At 39.3% G+C, this 12,600-nt stretch overlaps 1 protein-coding gene across 2 annotated transcripts in view; it reads left to right on the top strand.

The window, feature by feature from the left end:
• LOC102201399 (ephrin type-B receptor 2-like) overlaps window positions 1–12,600 on the top strand; it is a 102,772-nt gene that overhangs the window by 26,205 nt on the left and 63,967 nt on the right. For both annotated transcript variants that reach the window (XM_013915718.1, XM_005752297.2), the window contains exons 2-3: window positions 3,395–3,459; window positions 6,540–7,224. In XM_013915718.1, coding sequence (XP_013771172.1) covers window positions 3,395–3,459; window positions 6,540–7,224 — 750 coding nt within the window. The remainder of the gene's footprint in view (window positions 1–3,394; window positions 3,460–6,539; window positions 7,225–12,600) is intronic.

The following is a 12,600-nucleotide window of genomic DNA, read 5'->3' as shown; positions in this document are numbered from 1 at the left end:
TATATATATATATTTCCCAGAAATTAGGAATTTGGATATGAAGACAGATGAGTATGAAAGCTGGTAAGCAGCATGGCAGGCAGTGCTGGGAGCAAAGTGAATTTTAGTGAATTTTATTGAGGTATCCCTGTGGGTTTAATCCAGCATGACATGTAGAGCGTTGTGAAGCCTACAAGGATTATTTTTGCTGGCCTTAGTTGGCCCACTCTCTCCTCCTCTTTGCCCTACTTTTCACTGATTCATGAAGCAGAGGCAGAACAAGAGATCTCTCTATATATGTATTGCAGGATTGCAGTGACAGATGGAGACAGTGGAAAGGCAGAGAGCCATTATTGTACAGAAAGACAGTGCATTCTACAATAAATGTTAAGAAGGTGCATCAAAACAAGGGTTTAGTAAAACAAAAATTTGCCATTAATAAGAGTAATTCACAGAGATTATACATCTCAGAGAAAACAATTCGTTCTAATTTAAACAGGATGTAACTAGATTGAATATGCAGTAGTTCCAGCATATTGTAGTCACTTAGTTGCATTCAAGCTGCTGAGACTGAGCTGCCATAGTGAGTGTCTAGTCACGAAATGAGGGCAACATATACTAATGCACCCCCACCCTCACAAACCCATGATGTCCCCATTTCCCCTGTCTCCATCTCCCATCAGTAGCTCCAGCCCATGCTAGCCTGGATTTAAATGCTCTATTGCAGCACTGCTCTTCACAATTAACAGACATGTTAAATTGTGACTTCTTTCTCTCTAATTTTAAAAGAAGGTTTGCAAGTTATAAAAGAGGCTGTCAGACTGAGACAATTTGATTCAAGCAGGAGATACAATGGCAAATTCAAAGAGCCACTATGGATGTAGTCTAATCTTTTCTCTGCTGCTGCTGCCATCATCATCCATCATCATTTCTGCTACACTGGCAGGGCTAGGGGCCAGGACTCTACTCTTTGGGTTTTTGGGGAATGATGCTAACGCCTCAGATAACAGGCAACCCACCCGCAGTAGATTTGCCCGGTGTGAGGTCTCAGAGCAAGCTATCAAATACGGCGCATTTCTCAGCTTTTGACAAAATGCTATACGTCGCCAGGTGTATAGCACAGTATCACCTTAAAGCACTTGTTGCAGGCTGCTGAGTTTGCATATTTTGCTGTGAAGTACAGCCAGACTTTGACCGCTTCGCTTTGGGCATTTTTAATCTGTAGCTCTGCTCTAAAAGAACGTATGTACCTGGACCCGCCTACTATGCTCGCAAAGGTAAAATGATTGGCTGGAATCCAAAGTGTATGACATCTCAGGAAAAAAAGCACAGAAATAAAGCACTGAAATGTGTGCTGCTTTTCGGTCTGGTTACTACCGTTTATGCCTTAAGGGCACCGGGTACCGGTACCCATCCCTAGTCCCATACTAATTACGTAACAGGATGCTCGTCACTTTGCTATAAAGACGACCACACATATTAGGTCGTACTCCATTATAATGGAAAACCTGTTGATCTGAGTTGAGTTGTGGCGAGTCGATCCGATGCTCTACTAACGGAAAAGGGGCTTTTACTCTTCTCCACCCTTCTTGGCTGAGTCTGTGGGAATTGGTTGCAGGTCAGCGCTCGGCGTCTATTCTTCCTATTTAGCGGCGGCTGTGACACCTGGCTTGCCGCTTCTTCCCAACTTCTCATTAATCACTATTGATACTAATAGAAAGCGAGCAGCCAGAAAATGGGACATTTGAATGCAACACTGGGTGCTTACATTTTAATCTGACGCTGGACAAATACAAGACTTATTCTTCTTTTCTTTCTTTTTCTTTTCTTTCGAACAATTAAAATTTCAACAAAACAAACACAGGAAATGGAAAGCATAAGAAATTTCCAGCAAATGGATCCATAAAGCAAAAACAGAAGGTGTATCAAAGGAAGAAGCAGTGGCTTATCGGGTCCTGTCCCTAAATTTAACTACAATTTTGTAACCAAAATGGTCATGCATACAAACACATACACATACATCTGTCTATAGACAATTATACCCTGGACCCCCAGAGGGTTAAATATTTTTTTAAAGTAACGCAACAGTTACTTTTCAAGTAATTAATTACTTTTGGAATCGTGTAACTCAGTTACTAACTCAGTTACTTTTTTTGAAGAAGTAACTAGTAACTATAATTAATTACTTTTTCAAAGTAACTTGCCCAACACTGGTCATCGCTATCTGTTGAAATTTGTTTTTACATTTATTAACTATTTCTAGTTAATAATAAATAATTATTAACTTTCTTCTACAACTTCCAGTTGGATTGAATTAGGATTTTCTGGTCACAGTCCTCACCCACACTGTTCTCCTCAAGCAGGGTATTTTTTTAATTTCCTTTGCCAGTTTTGGACCCACACTGACAACGAAATCATTACCTGTTATCATTATCTGTTAACCACTTCATTCCTATTTGTAATAACCATATTTTTTCTCTGAAAAAGTCTGGGTAATTAGCTTTGGTTTGTTTGTTTATAATAGTCCATGTACCTTTTGTGTTATTCTTTCGATCCTCTGGCATTTTATTATAATGCTCCTTATTACATTATTGACGGCTAAACACAGTGCAAAGAAAAGAAAACAAAAGGGAAATAAAGACTAATCTAAAAAAATGGTAAAACAACTAAAACCTGAAAACGTGATGAGCTGAGACATAAAACATAAATATGGACAAAGACAGTTAAATGTGGGATAACTGAGCTTGACGTATGACAAACAGATGATCCAACAACAAACAAAGGGAAACTAATACAATATATACACAAACAGTAACGAGAGAGGACAGGAGAGAAACACAACTGGACCTAATCTGACATAACAAGACAGGGAGGAAGCAAAACTGTAACACTAACACAGGACACGGGATGATAAAAATAAAACAGTAAGCAAGACAAATACGGAGAACGAAGACACACGAGCTTAATACTGAGATTGTGGGAGAAACTGACATGGGGGCATGACTGACTTGGGAGACAGAGCGGATACATGGAACACGGAGACAAGAGGAACAAAATGAGTAATGTGGAACACAGGGAAAGTACTTTGGAAGTACTTTGGTTGTTTCACACTGGTCTAAAGCTAACGTCTGATCACTAGGTGACATTCCAGGCTCTGGTTTAAACCTCTGATGTATTAAACTACCAGAATATATATCAGTCATTAGTGCTCTGTGTCTCACTGGTTGTTCTTTATCTCGTAGGCCATCCACTTCAGTTATTTTACTGTTTGTCATTTGAAGTCACTGAATGTTGCTCACTACATCACTACAAATCATTTCCAGTGTGAACAGAGCTCAACACACACAGTATTTTATTGCAGTGTAACTTAATTCTAATTCTAACGCCAGGCTTTTTGGTTTTTGATTATCTCCAGAGGTACTAATGGATTCAACAACAGCAACAGCAGAACTGGGCTGGACCACCTACCCATCTCAAGGGGTGAGTAGAAAAATCAACACACTAGGAACAATGTACACAGTGTAGATAAGCAGTCAAAAGTTTGGACACACCTTGTCATTTAATGGTTTTTCTTTATTTTTACTACTTTCTACAATGTGGAGGCAAACTGAAGACATCAAATATATGAAGCAAGATATATAAAATTATGTAGCAAAGAAAAACTGGTAAATAACTCTAAATGTGTTTTATATCACAGATTCCTCAAAGTAGCCGCCCATTGCTTTGTTGACAGCACTGCATACCCTCGGCCTTCTCTCAGTGAGCTTCATGCTGTAGTCACCTGAATGGTTTCACTTCACAGGTGTGCCTGTCAGGGTTCATTTATTGCCTTCTTAATGGGGTTGGGACCATCAGTTGTGTTGTGCAGCAGTCAGATTGGTACACAGCTGACAGCCCTATTTGACAACTGTTAGAATTCATATTATGGCAAGAACCAATCAGCTAACTAAAGAGCAGTGTTGGGAAGGTTACTTTTAAAATGTATTCCATTACAGAATACAGAATGCATGCCCCAAAATGTATTCTGTAACGTATTCCGTTACGTTACTCAATGACAGTAACGTATTCTGAATACTTTGGATTACTTACTATATTATCATGCTTTTTACAACAACGTGAATGTACTATTGCTGTGATTTATTACTATTACTGAAGGTCCGCGACTCCGAACTGTAGTAAAGGGACCTCTGACTAATACGGGGTCCCTGTCGGCTCCTAGCCGAAAAATAGCTTTACTTTGTTGTCTGGGTCAACTTTTATTGCGAAAGACAGAGAGAGGCGTTGAAAGGCTGCTCCAACGGAACTTATTGTTTCGGAGGAAAACACGAACACGGTGTACAGTCGAGTCTTAATAGCTTACTTACAACTGGGCTCGTCAGGCACTCTTCTTGGCTGAAGTGGTTATTATTATATTTACATGCTTCCAGCTCCCGTTTTTCCTCAATGACAACTCGTACCTTTCCACTCCCCTTTTTCTCCCTCCTCGCGCTCACAGACCCATAACGTGTATGGCAGTCCATTCTCCCTGCAGCACGGACTACACTGCCCATGATGCTACATTCTTTAGAGCTATGCTTGTAGCATTCTGCCTGTTAGCTTAGCACAACAACAACAACAACGAAAAGGCGCTCTCTCACCCAGGAAGCACACAGTCGCAGAGAGAGAGAGAGCGTCGCCCTGTAACCATGGCAACTGTAACGCTGCCGCCTGGAACATCAGAATGTAGCTGTCAAACAAAACCCAAACAGTCCTGACCCGCCACAATATGAAACAGGAAAGTACCGCAGTGTAATCCATTTATTTCAACAAAGTAACTGTATTCTAAATACCACCTTTTTAAACGGTAACTGTAACGGAATACAGTTACTCATATTTTGTATTTTAAATACGTAACGGCGGTACATGTATTCTGTTACTCCCCAACACTGCTAAAGAGAAACACCAGTCCATCATTACTTCAAGAACTGAAGGTCAGTCAGTCCAGAAAACTGCTAAAACTTTGATTGTGTCCCCAAGTGCTGTCGCAAAAACTGCATTTCTTCTCACTAGAAGTGCTACACCGAAACTGTCTTACATGAGGACCACCCCAGGAAAGGAAGACCAAGAGTCACCAGCCTCAGAAATCACAAGTTCACAGCACCTCAGATTCCAGTAGCAGACACATCTCTACATCAGCTGTTCAGAGCAGATCGTGTGAATCAGGCCTTTATGGTCAAGACAAAAGGACCAACAAGTGCTCAGCATCTCTGGGAACTCCTTCAAGACTGTTGGAAAACCACTTCAGGTGACAACCTCATGAAGCTCATGGAGAAAATGCCAAGAGTGTGCAAAGCAGGAATCAAAGCCAAAGGGGCTGTTTGGAAGAATCTAAAATATAAAACATGTTTTGAGTTGTTTCACACTTTTTTGTTTACTAAATAATTTCATATGTTTATTCATAGTTTTGTGTTTATTCATAGTTTTGATGCCTTCTGTGAGAATCTACAATGTAAACAGTCATGAAAATAAACAAAAAACACCATTAAATGACAGCACCTGGAAAATATGCACATGGTAGCCCACTTACGTGGGTCTAACCTTTTTTTAATTTTATACTTTAAACTGGAGGTCAAACATATGCCATTGGTCCAGAATCAGCTTTCTGAAGAATCAAATTCAGCACACTGTGTAGAAGTAATACTTCATGTTTATCAGTAAAGTAGATTAATATTCTTGTGCTGGTATCCAGTGATACCATCATTACTGCACAATCTTTAAAACTGCATCTTTATTAAATATATTTGATGTTTGATGACATGAAAGTTTTAAGTGTGAAGAATATGAAAAGTATGAGATCAGGAAGGGGGGAAATACTTTTTCACTGTCCAAAAAATTCCAAACCAAGCTTTAAAAGTTGTAGAATTTAAGTCAGTTTTTTAAGTCAATAATTTAAGTTAATTTAAGTCACCTTGCTTGCTACATCCAAATATTGATAGCATGCTGGTATTGGTATCGGATCAATGCTAACATGGCTGGATCAATACTTTGTTTCTGTCCTCCAAACTCAGTATGTAGCTGATACTCAATTGCATTTAATAATTAATTTTTTTCTGCAAATGAAAAAATATATCTCAAACATGCCCTGTGAAAAATATCTGAACCTTTATCTGCTGACTGTCACATCTATGTTATTTAACCAAACTTAAACAATAGAAGTTGACCCAATGTGCCATAGAGATGGGGCATTTGATTTCCAGATCTCCAAAAATCCCAGTTTCAAAATATACGAAAAGCACAAAAGTGTGTTTTACTCTATTAACTACTTATTATGGAAAATAAAAATCACAGGGATTTAGTGGTGATTAAAATGGGTTGCAAACTTCTGATGAATGACTTGTAAGTGACTGCTCTCCCCTCTATAAGCTGCCTTTGTGGGTTAAAAGTATCTGTGTTGGTATCAGCAGTACTGGCTGACTCCACTAGCTTCTTCTGCTTTTGGATTGTTCCAAGTTGCCTTCAATGTTTTAGTGTTTGAAAGTTTGTCACTTTATCAGTAGCTCTGTTTCTTGGCTCTCTTCTAGTGGGAAGAAGTTAGTGGATACGATGAAAATATGAACACCATCCGAACATACCAGGTGTGCAATATCTTTAATAGCAGCCAAAACAACTGGGTCCGGACCAAATACATCCGTCGCCGTGGTGCTCAGCGTATCCATGTCCAGATGAAATTTTCAGTACGGGACTGTAGTTCCATACCCAATGTCCCTGGCTCCTGCAAGGAGACCTTCAACCTCTATTTTTTTGAGACTGACTTGGATAAGGCCACTAAATTATACCCACCCTGGATGGAAAACCCATGGGTGAAAGTGGACACTATTGCAGCTGACGAGAGCTTCTCTCAGGTCGATCTCGGTGGCCGCATCATGAAGATCAACAGTGAAGTTCGAAGCTTTGGACCTGTTTCCCACAATGGCTTCTATCTTGCTTTCCAGGATTACGGTGCCTGCATGTCACTCATTGCTGTCCGAGTCTTCTACAGGAAATGTCCCCATATAATCCAGAATGGAGCGGTTTTCCCTGAGACACTGTCAGGAGCAGAGAGCACCTCTCTTGTGGCAGCCAGAGGAGTGTGTGTTCCTAATGGGGAGGAGGTGGATGTACCCATCAAGCTGTACTGTAATGGGGATGGGGAGTGGATGGTACCTATTGGTCGCTGTATGTGTAAAGCTGGATACGAGGCTGTGGCGAATGGTACAGTCTGCAAAGGTAAGAAGGAATGTGTGAATGAGTTCTTATGAGATGTGCCTCACTAGACTGTTCTATGGCTGTGCCCTATCATATCGCTTGCAGTAACACCAATGTAAATTTTACATCAAATGTCAAATTACTACATCGTTGTGTTTTTAGCATCTAAAATTTAGCTACTTCAAACAGCTCCAGCAAATCACAATACTTTGCAAAATATGAAAACTGTTCTTGCTAAAGGTGGAAAGATGAGTGTTTCACACACATGAGATAAAAAATGCAGTTGCATCTCCTCCAGCTACGAAGGACGAGATGCTGATCTGCAACCCAAACGTAAACCAATGGCTCAACTTGGTCGAACTTGCTAGTTGTGCTCCATAATGTCAGGAGGAGCAACAAATAAAACAAAAAAGAAGAAGAAAATAACGAAACAAACTGAAGTCACTATCACAATTTTTCTTGAAATATTGTGATATAATGTTGAGCCCATCATGCCCACCCTGGCTCTGTTCACAGATGAAGAGCAGCAAGAATAAACAAATAGTTTTATATGCATAGTGATGATGTTAGTGCATCTTGAAATGAACCGGCTTAAAGTAATTTAAGTGCAACGTTTTTCATTCATTCTGTAATCAAATGTATATATACAGACAAAAGGTACTTTATTTTAGCTGTACAACAGATTGTCACCAGGGCAACACTGTGTAAGATAATGTAAACTACACAGTTCCCCACCTGAACTCTGAATGTGCTTGAACTGCCCAATAATCTGAGATTAGAATATTTACACTACACTACTTCTACAGAAATTCTTAAAAAGTACATGAAGGATTTTCGTTTATCCAATGCTTAGTGTTCACATCACCCCACTCGTAAGGATTAAAACTTTTTTTCACCTGTACACTACTATTCTTGCGTAGACTTTTAGTTTGTAGCCCCATTATGATCGATATCCCATACCGTCAGACATTCATCACAGATTCATTCTATTAGTAGCAGTGGTCATGCACCAGTGTCTTTCTCTCTGACAAAGAAAGTGACACCACTAATTAGGAATGGGAAGTTAAATAAATCCTTATGTAAAGAATAAGATTTCATTATTATTTTCTAAAGGGAGTAGGCAATTTACTTAAAAAATAGTGGCCTCTTTAGGAAGCAGGAAATGTAGTAATGTGGCAGAAAATAATATATTGCTGTTCACATAAGAAAAATAAAGAAAGAATACCTTTATTAGAATTGGAAGAAAAAATTACAAGTCCATTAAATCATTAGAAGCTGCCTATGTTGCCTCAGACTAGGACAAAGTGCCCTGGTCAGTCTTTGTGGAAATGGTGCACAGTGGCACTGCTTCAGGATATTACACTGCATAATTCACCACTAATACAAAGTGATATAAATAAAATTGAATTGAATTGAATTGAATTGATATTCTCGTGCATTCCGGTGAAGTGGCTCAATGAAATCCAATGCCAATATGCTCAGATGAGACCTCCATGCAAGGTATTTTCCAAAGGCACTTCTGGGATAGCCGCCTGGTTCCCACATTCTCCCTGATGCCTGGCCAATAAAAATGGGCCATGAGCTGTTCCAGAGTTTTGTCATATTTCCCTGCCATGAGGTTATGATAAGCTATCTTGAAAATAATTTCTCTGCAGCTCTTTGTGACCAACAGCTGGCTGCATTTCTCTTCCATGCAAGTTTCACAACTCACTCGATACAGTCTGCCTCTAATCAACACAAAATGCAGGTTGGTCAGCGCTATGTGGAGTAAATTATTGGAGTAGGCGGGGCCTCCCAAGAAGATGCTGTCTCCTCCTCCCCAGAGTCAGCTTCAGACAACCTCACGTTACCTGACTGTAGTACAAACACTCCACCTTCCTGTGGGTTGTGAACACATCTGCACATTCCAGCCAATCTGTTCCCAGAATGAAGGGATGCGTCAGATGTGACCTAACCACCATCTTGACTCTGTGTGCACCTGTATTTAATCTTTAGCAGTACTGTGGGATATTTGTGTATGTCCCCATGCACACACCTCCTCATCAGACCGACATCTTCCACTGCTCCCTCCGATCCTGGCAGTAATGCCAGTGAGAAACCAGCCCTAGCAACCAGACTCTTCAACATCCTTGTCTGGTGCTTGGACTGGTCCTGCAGCTAGTCCAACTGTCAGTGATGCACCATTGCCTGCTCCTGACACATGATTGCCACCAGTTAGGCCACAATCCGAGCCAGTGTCTTGACTTGTTGAGTTAGTCACTGGTCTGACTGACGTGACCATGACAATAAAAATATAGAAAAAGCATGGCAAAACACATGAAAACATTGCCATTTTAGCATAACTCTGTCGTACTTACTCACTTGCTCTCAACCGTTGCCTTCACTGCTGTGACCCGGTGCTTGAGATGACTGACTCCGATAATAACTTTAATATCACTGAAGGGAGCAGAGTTGCTGTTTTCGGAAATTTAGAATTCTTCAGATTGTGCAAACTGTTCAAGAGTTATGGCAGTTTAAAAATAAGCAAAAACCTGTTGGTGGGAACTGGTTATAAGCGTTAATGGGTTAACAACATCATTGACGCCGAAGAAGACATCTAGGGTGTACGTCTTGTGTTCTGCTCTTTTCTACAACGTTCATTGTGTGCAATGCAGACAGTGCCCTGCCGAGCTGAATAGGACAGAGGAGGGGGTGTCAAGAGAGGTGGGACTAAAAGAGATTAAAGTTCCCCTGGTTTACCTCTCATTACATCAGAGAGAAAGTAAAAGCGTAAAAGGGTTTAATATCGAGTCTTATATGTTAAAAGTGATACAGAGTGCTAAAAATAGAGTTTACCTATATGAGAGAAGTGGTATTAAGTATGTTGTAATTGTTAAACACAGAATCATAATTTATAAGTGATTTTGCTAATAGTTAATCTTTTTTAATTCTTAATAACAATCAGAATGTAATCAGGTATAAGTTTAACCAATATAACAAATAAGAAAATAAAAACTATGAAATGATTCTACTAACACGTCTCTCACTGAGATTCCATATGGAGTGACTTATTTGTGCAAAGATGGCCTTGGAAGCTGTGAGAGTGTGTAAGAAGGAAAATTGAGAATACCAGGACTGACAAACACAGAGTTGTGTTATTTCTGTAAAGAGAAAAAGCGAGAAAAAATATTTGTGTGTAACCGAGTTGAAAAGAAATCATATTAGAGTGGATATTCATGTGATTGAGACAACGATAAATCCTGTTGAAGTAAAATAGCATAAACTAAACTAAAGACATGACAGAAAGTATATTCATATTTGATTTAATGTTCATATGTAGTGAAATTATGTACAACAAAGATAAAGGTGTATATGTTGATATATGTATAAAAATTGCAAATTTACAGGCTAATATTAATGTACAGAATTGCTATTTTACAGGTTAGGTGTAAGTACAGCTGTATTATGCTGTGTATAAGTGTGTGTGTGTGTGTGGGGGGGGGGTCTGTTTAGGTCAAAAGTGTGATTTCAGAGTATCATTATTTATTTAACAAAACCTAAGCCAAAATGCATAAGTAATGTGTTAAAAACTAAGAACACTCTGTGATTGAAAAACCTTTAGATTTGCTTACTATTTGCTTGGTCGTAGCCTTCAGTTTTAATTATTATAGAAATGTTACAGATGTTACAGTCATAAAAAAGGGATGGATGTCTACCAACTGGAAGGCTGGTGAATCGATCCGTTGTCCTTGTGTCAAAGTATCCTCAGTTGCCCTCGATGTGAATGTTAGATAGACGTGCTTGCATATAGATCAAAGATCTGTATGAATGTCTTTCAGGGGAAGGGACTGACAAAAAACCCTTTCATATCAGAAGAGAGACGTAGCTGACAGAGAGCAAACACCTGAGCGAATCATCACAGTGTGATTGGATGAGTGAGACTTGTGGTGAGAAAGCATTTTGAGTGCTCAAAATTGAGTAGAAAAGTACCTCTCAACTTACCATTTAGCAGACTGTTAGAAATGTCTCTAAATGGCAAATCTATTGTCGTCTCTCCCTGTTTCTGCAATAAAAGGACGATGGAAACTGGTAAACAAACCTTCCCTCCTACTATGGAATAAACACCTGAGCACAAGTATGGGAAACAATACAATACATAATCCAGCTTTTTTCATTCAGAATTAAAGTGACAACTATCCTTTTTTACTGGTTCTCCCAACCATACACACACACATTTCAGCACGTTTTGTACTTTCCACTTAGCTCAATCTGTTGGGCTGTCTCTAGTTTAGACATTCGTTTGACAATTTGAGGAAAAGGTTACATTTGCAGTACACAAACAGAAATGCAAGAAAAATCTTTTGAATTTAGTTAGTTTAAGGAGGAGTACGTTGGAGTTTAGTGAATTCAGAGCTGACTAAAGTTGACTTCACAGGCTTGAAATGTATCACTGTAAATGATTCGATTTGTATACTGTACATATATTTTTCATCTTATGAGTTTTCCTTTACAGTGTCTGTGTTCTACAAAAATACCTCCAGTAAAATCCAGCATCATGAGAACTGGTTTGGAGAATTATTTAATTCCTTTTTGAGATAAATAAATCTTTTCCTCGAGTAAAATATTTATGCAGCAGTAACTTTATTTCAAATGCAGAAATATTTTTCAAATAAATAATTAGTCTGAAAATATTCAGACCTGGATGAAGGAATTACTATTTCAGAATCCATTAGTTTGGCTTTGAGGCATAGTGTATGGTAATGTGGACCACGACCATAAATATTAATTTACTCAGTTCGTTGATGTCATGTCGTCCTTAGGTTTCAGTTTTTCTTGGGTCTGATAGGGTCTGGCTTTCCCACATGTGACAGCTGGAGTGTTCCACATTTAGGCATGCCCTGAAAAGACACACACACACACACACACACACACACACATACACACACACACACACACACACACACACACACATCAAAAAACACTCATAAAACCTTTTTTTAAAACCAGCAACCTAGAAGATGTGCGAGTTGTGTATCAGAAATGGCAAAGAGGTTGTTCAAACCCTTTGCAGGAAACAGATGGTGGCATTACTATTGCTCTTGCAACTGACTTCGTCCAACACTCTGGAATCTCAGTACTCCTACTGTCATCTTCCTTTACTTGTTTATGGAACCAGCAGTACCAGCTGGAGATTCTGGAAATTCACTGGAGTGACGGGAGTGAGAGTTCAGAATTATTAGGCAAATGAGTATTTTGTCCACATCATCCTCTTCATGCATGTTGTCCTACTCCAAGCTGTATAGGCTCGAAAGCCTACCACCAATTAAGCATATTAGGTGATGTGCATCTCTGTAATGAGAAGGGGTGTGGTCTAATGACATCAACACCCTATATCAGGTGTGCATAATTATTAGGCAA

Source organism: Pundamilia nyererei, unplaced genomic scaffold (assembly GCF_000239375.1).
Source record: "Pundamilia nyererei isolate P.nyererei 1_Seehausen unplaced genomic scaffold, PunNye1.0 scaffold00352, whole genome shotgun sequence".
Taxonomy (NCBI): domain Eukaryota; kingdom Metazoa; phylum Chordata; class Actinopteri; order Cichliformes; family Cichlidae; genus Pundamilia; species Pundamilia nyererei.
The sequence above is the reverse complement of the archived record's forward strand: the minus strand, read 5'-3'. Positions and strand labels throughout refer to the sequence as shown.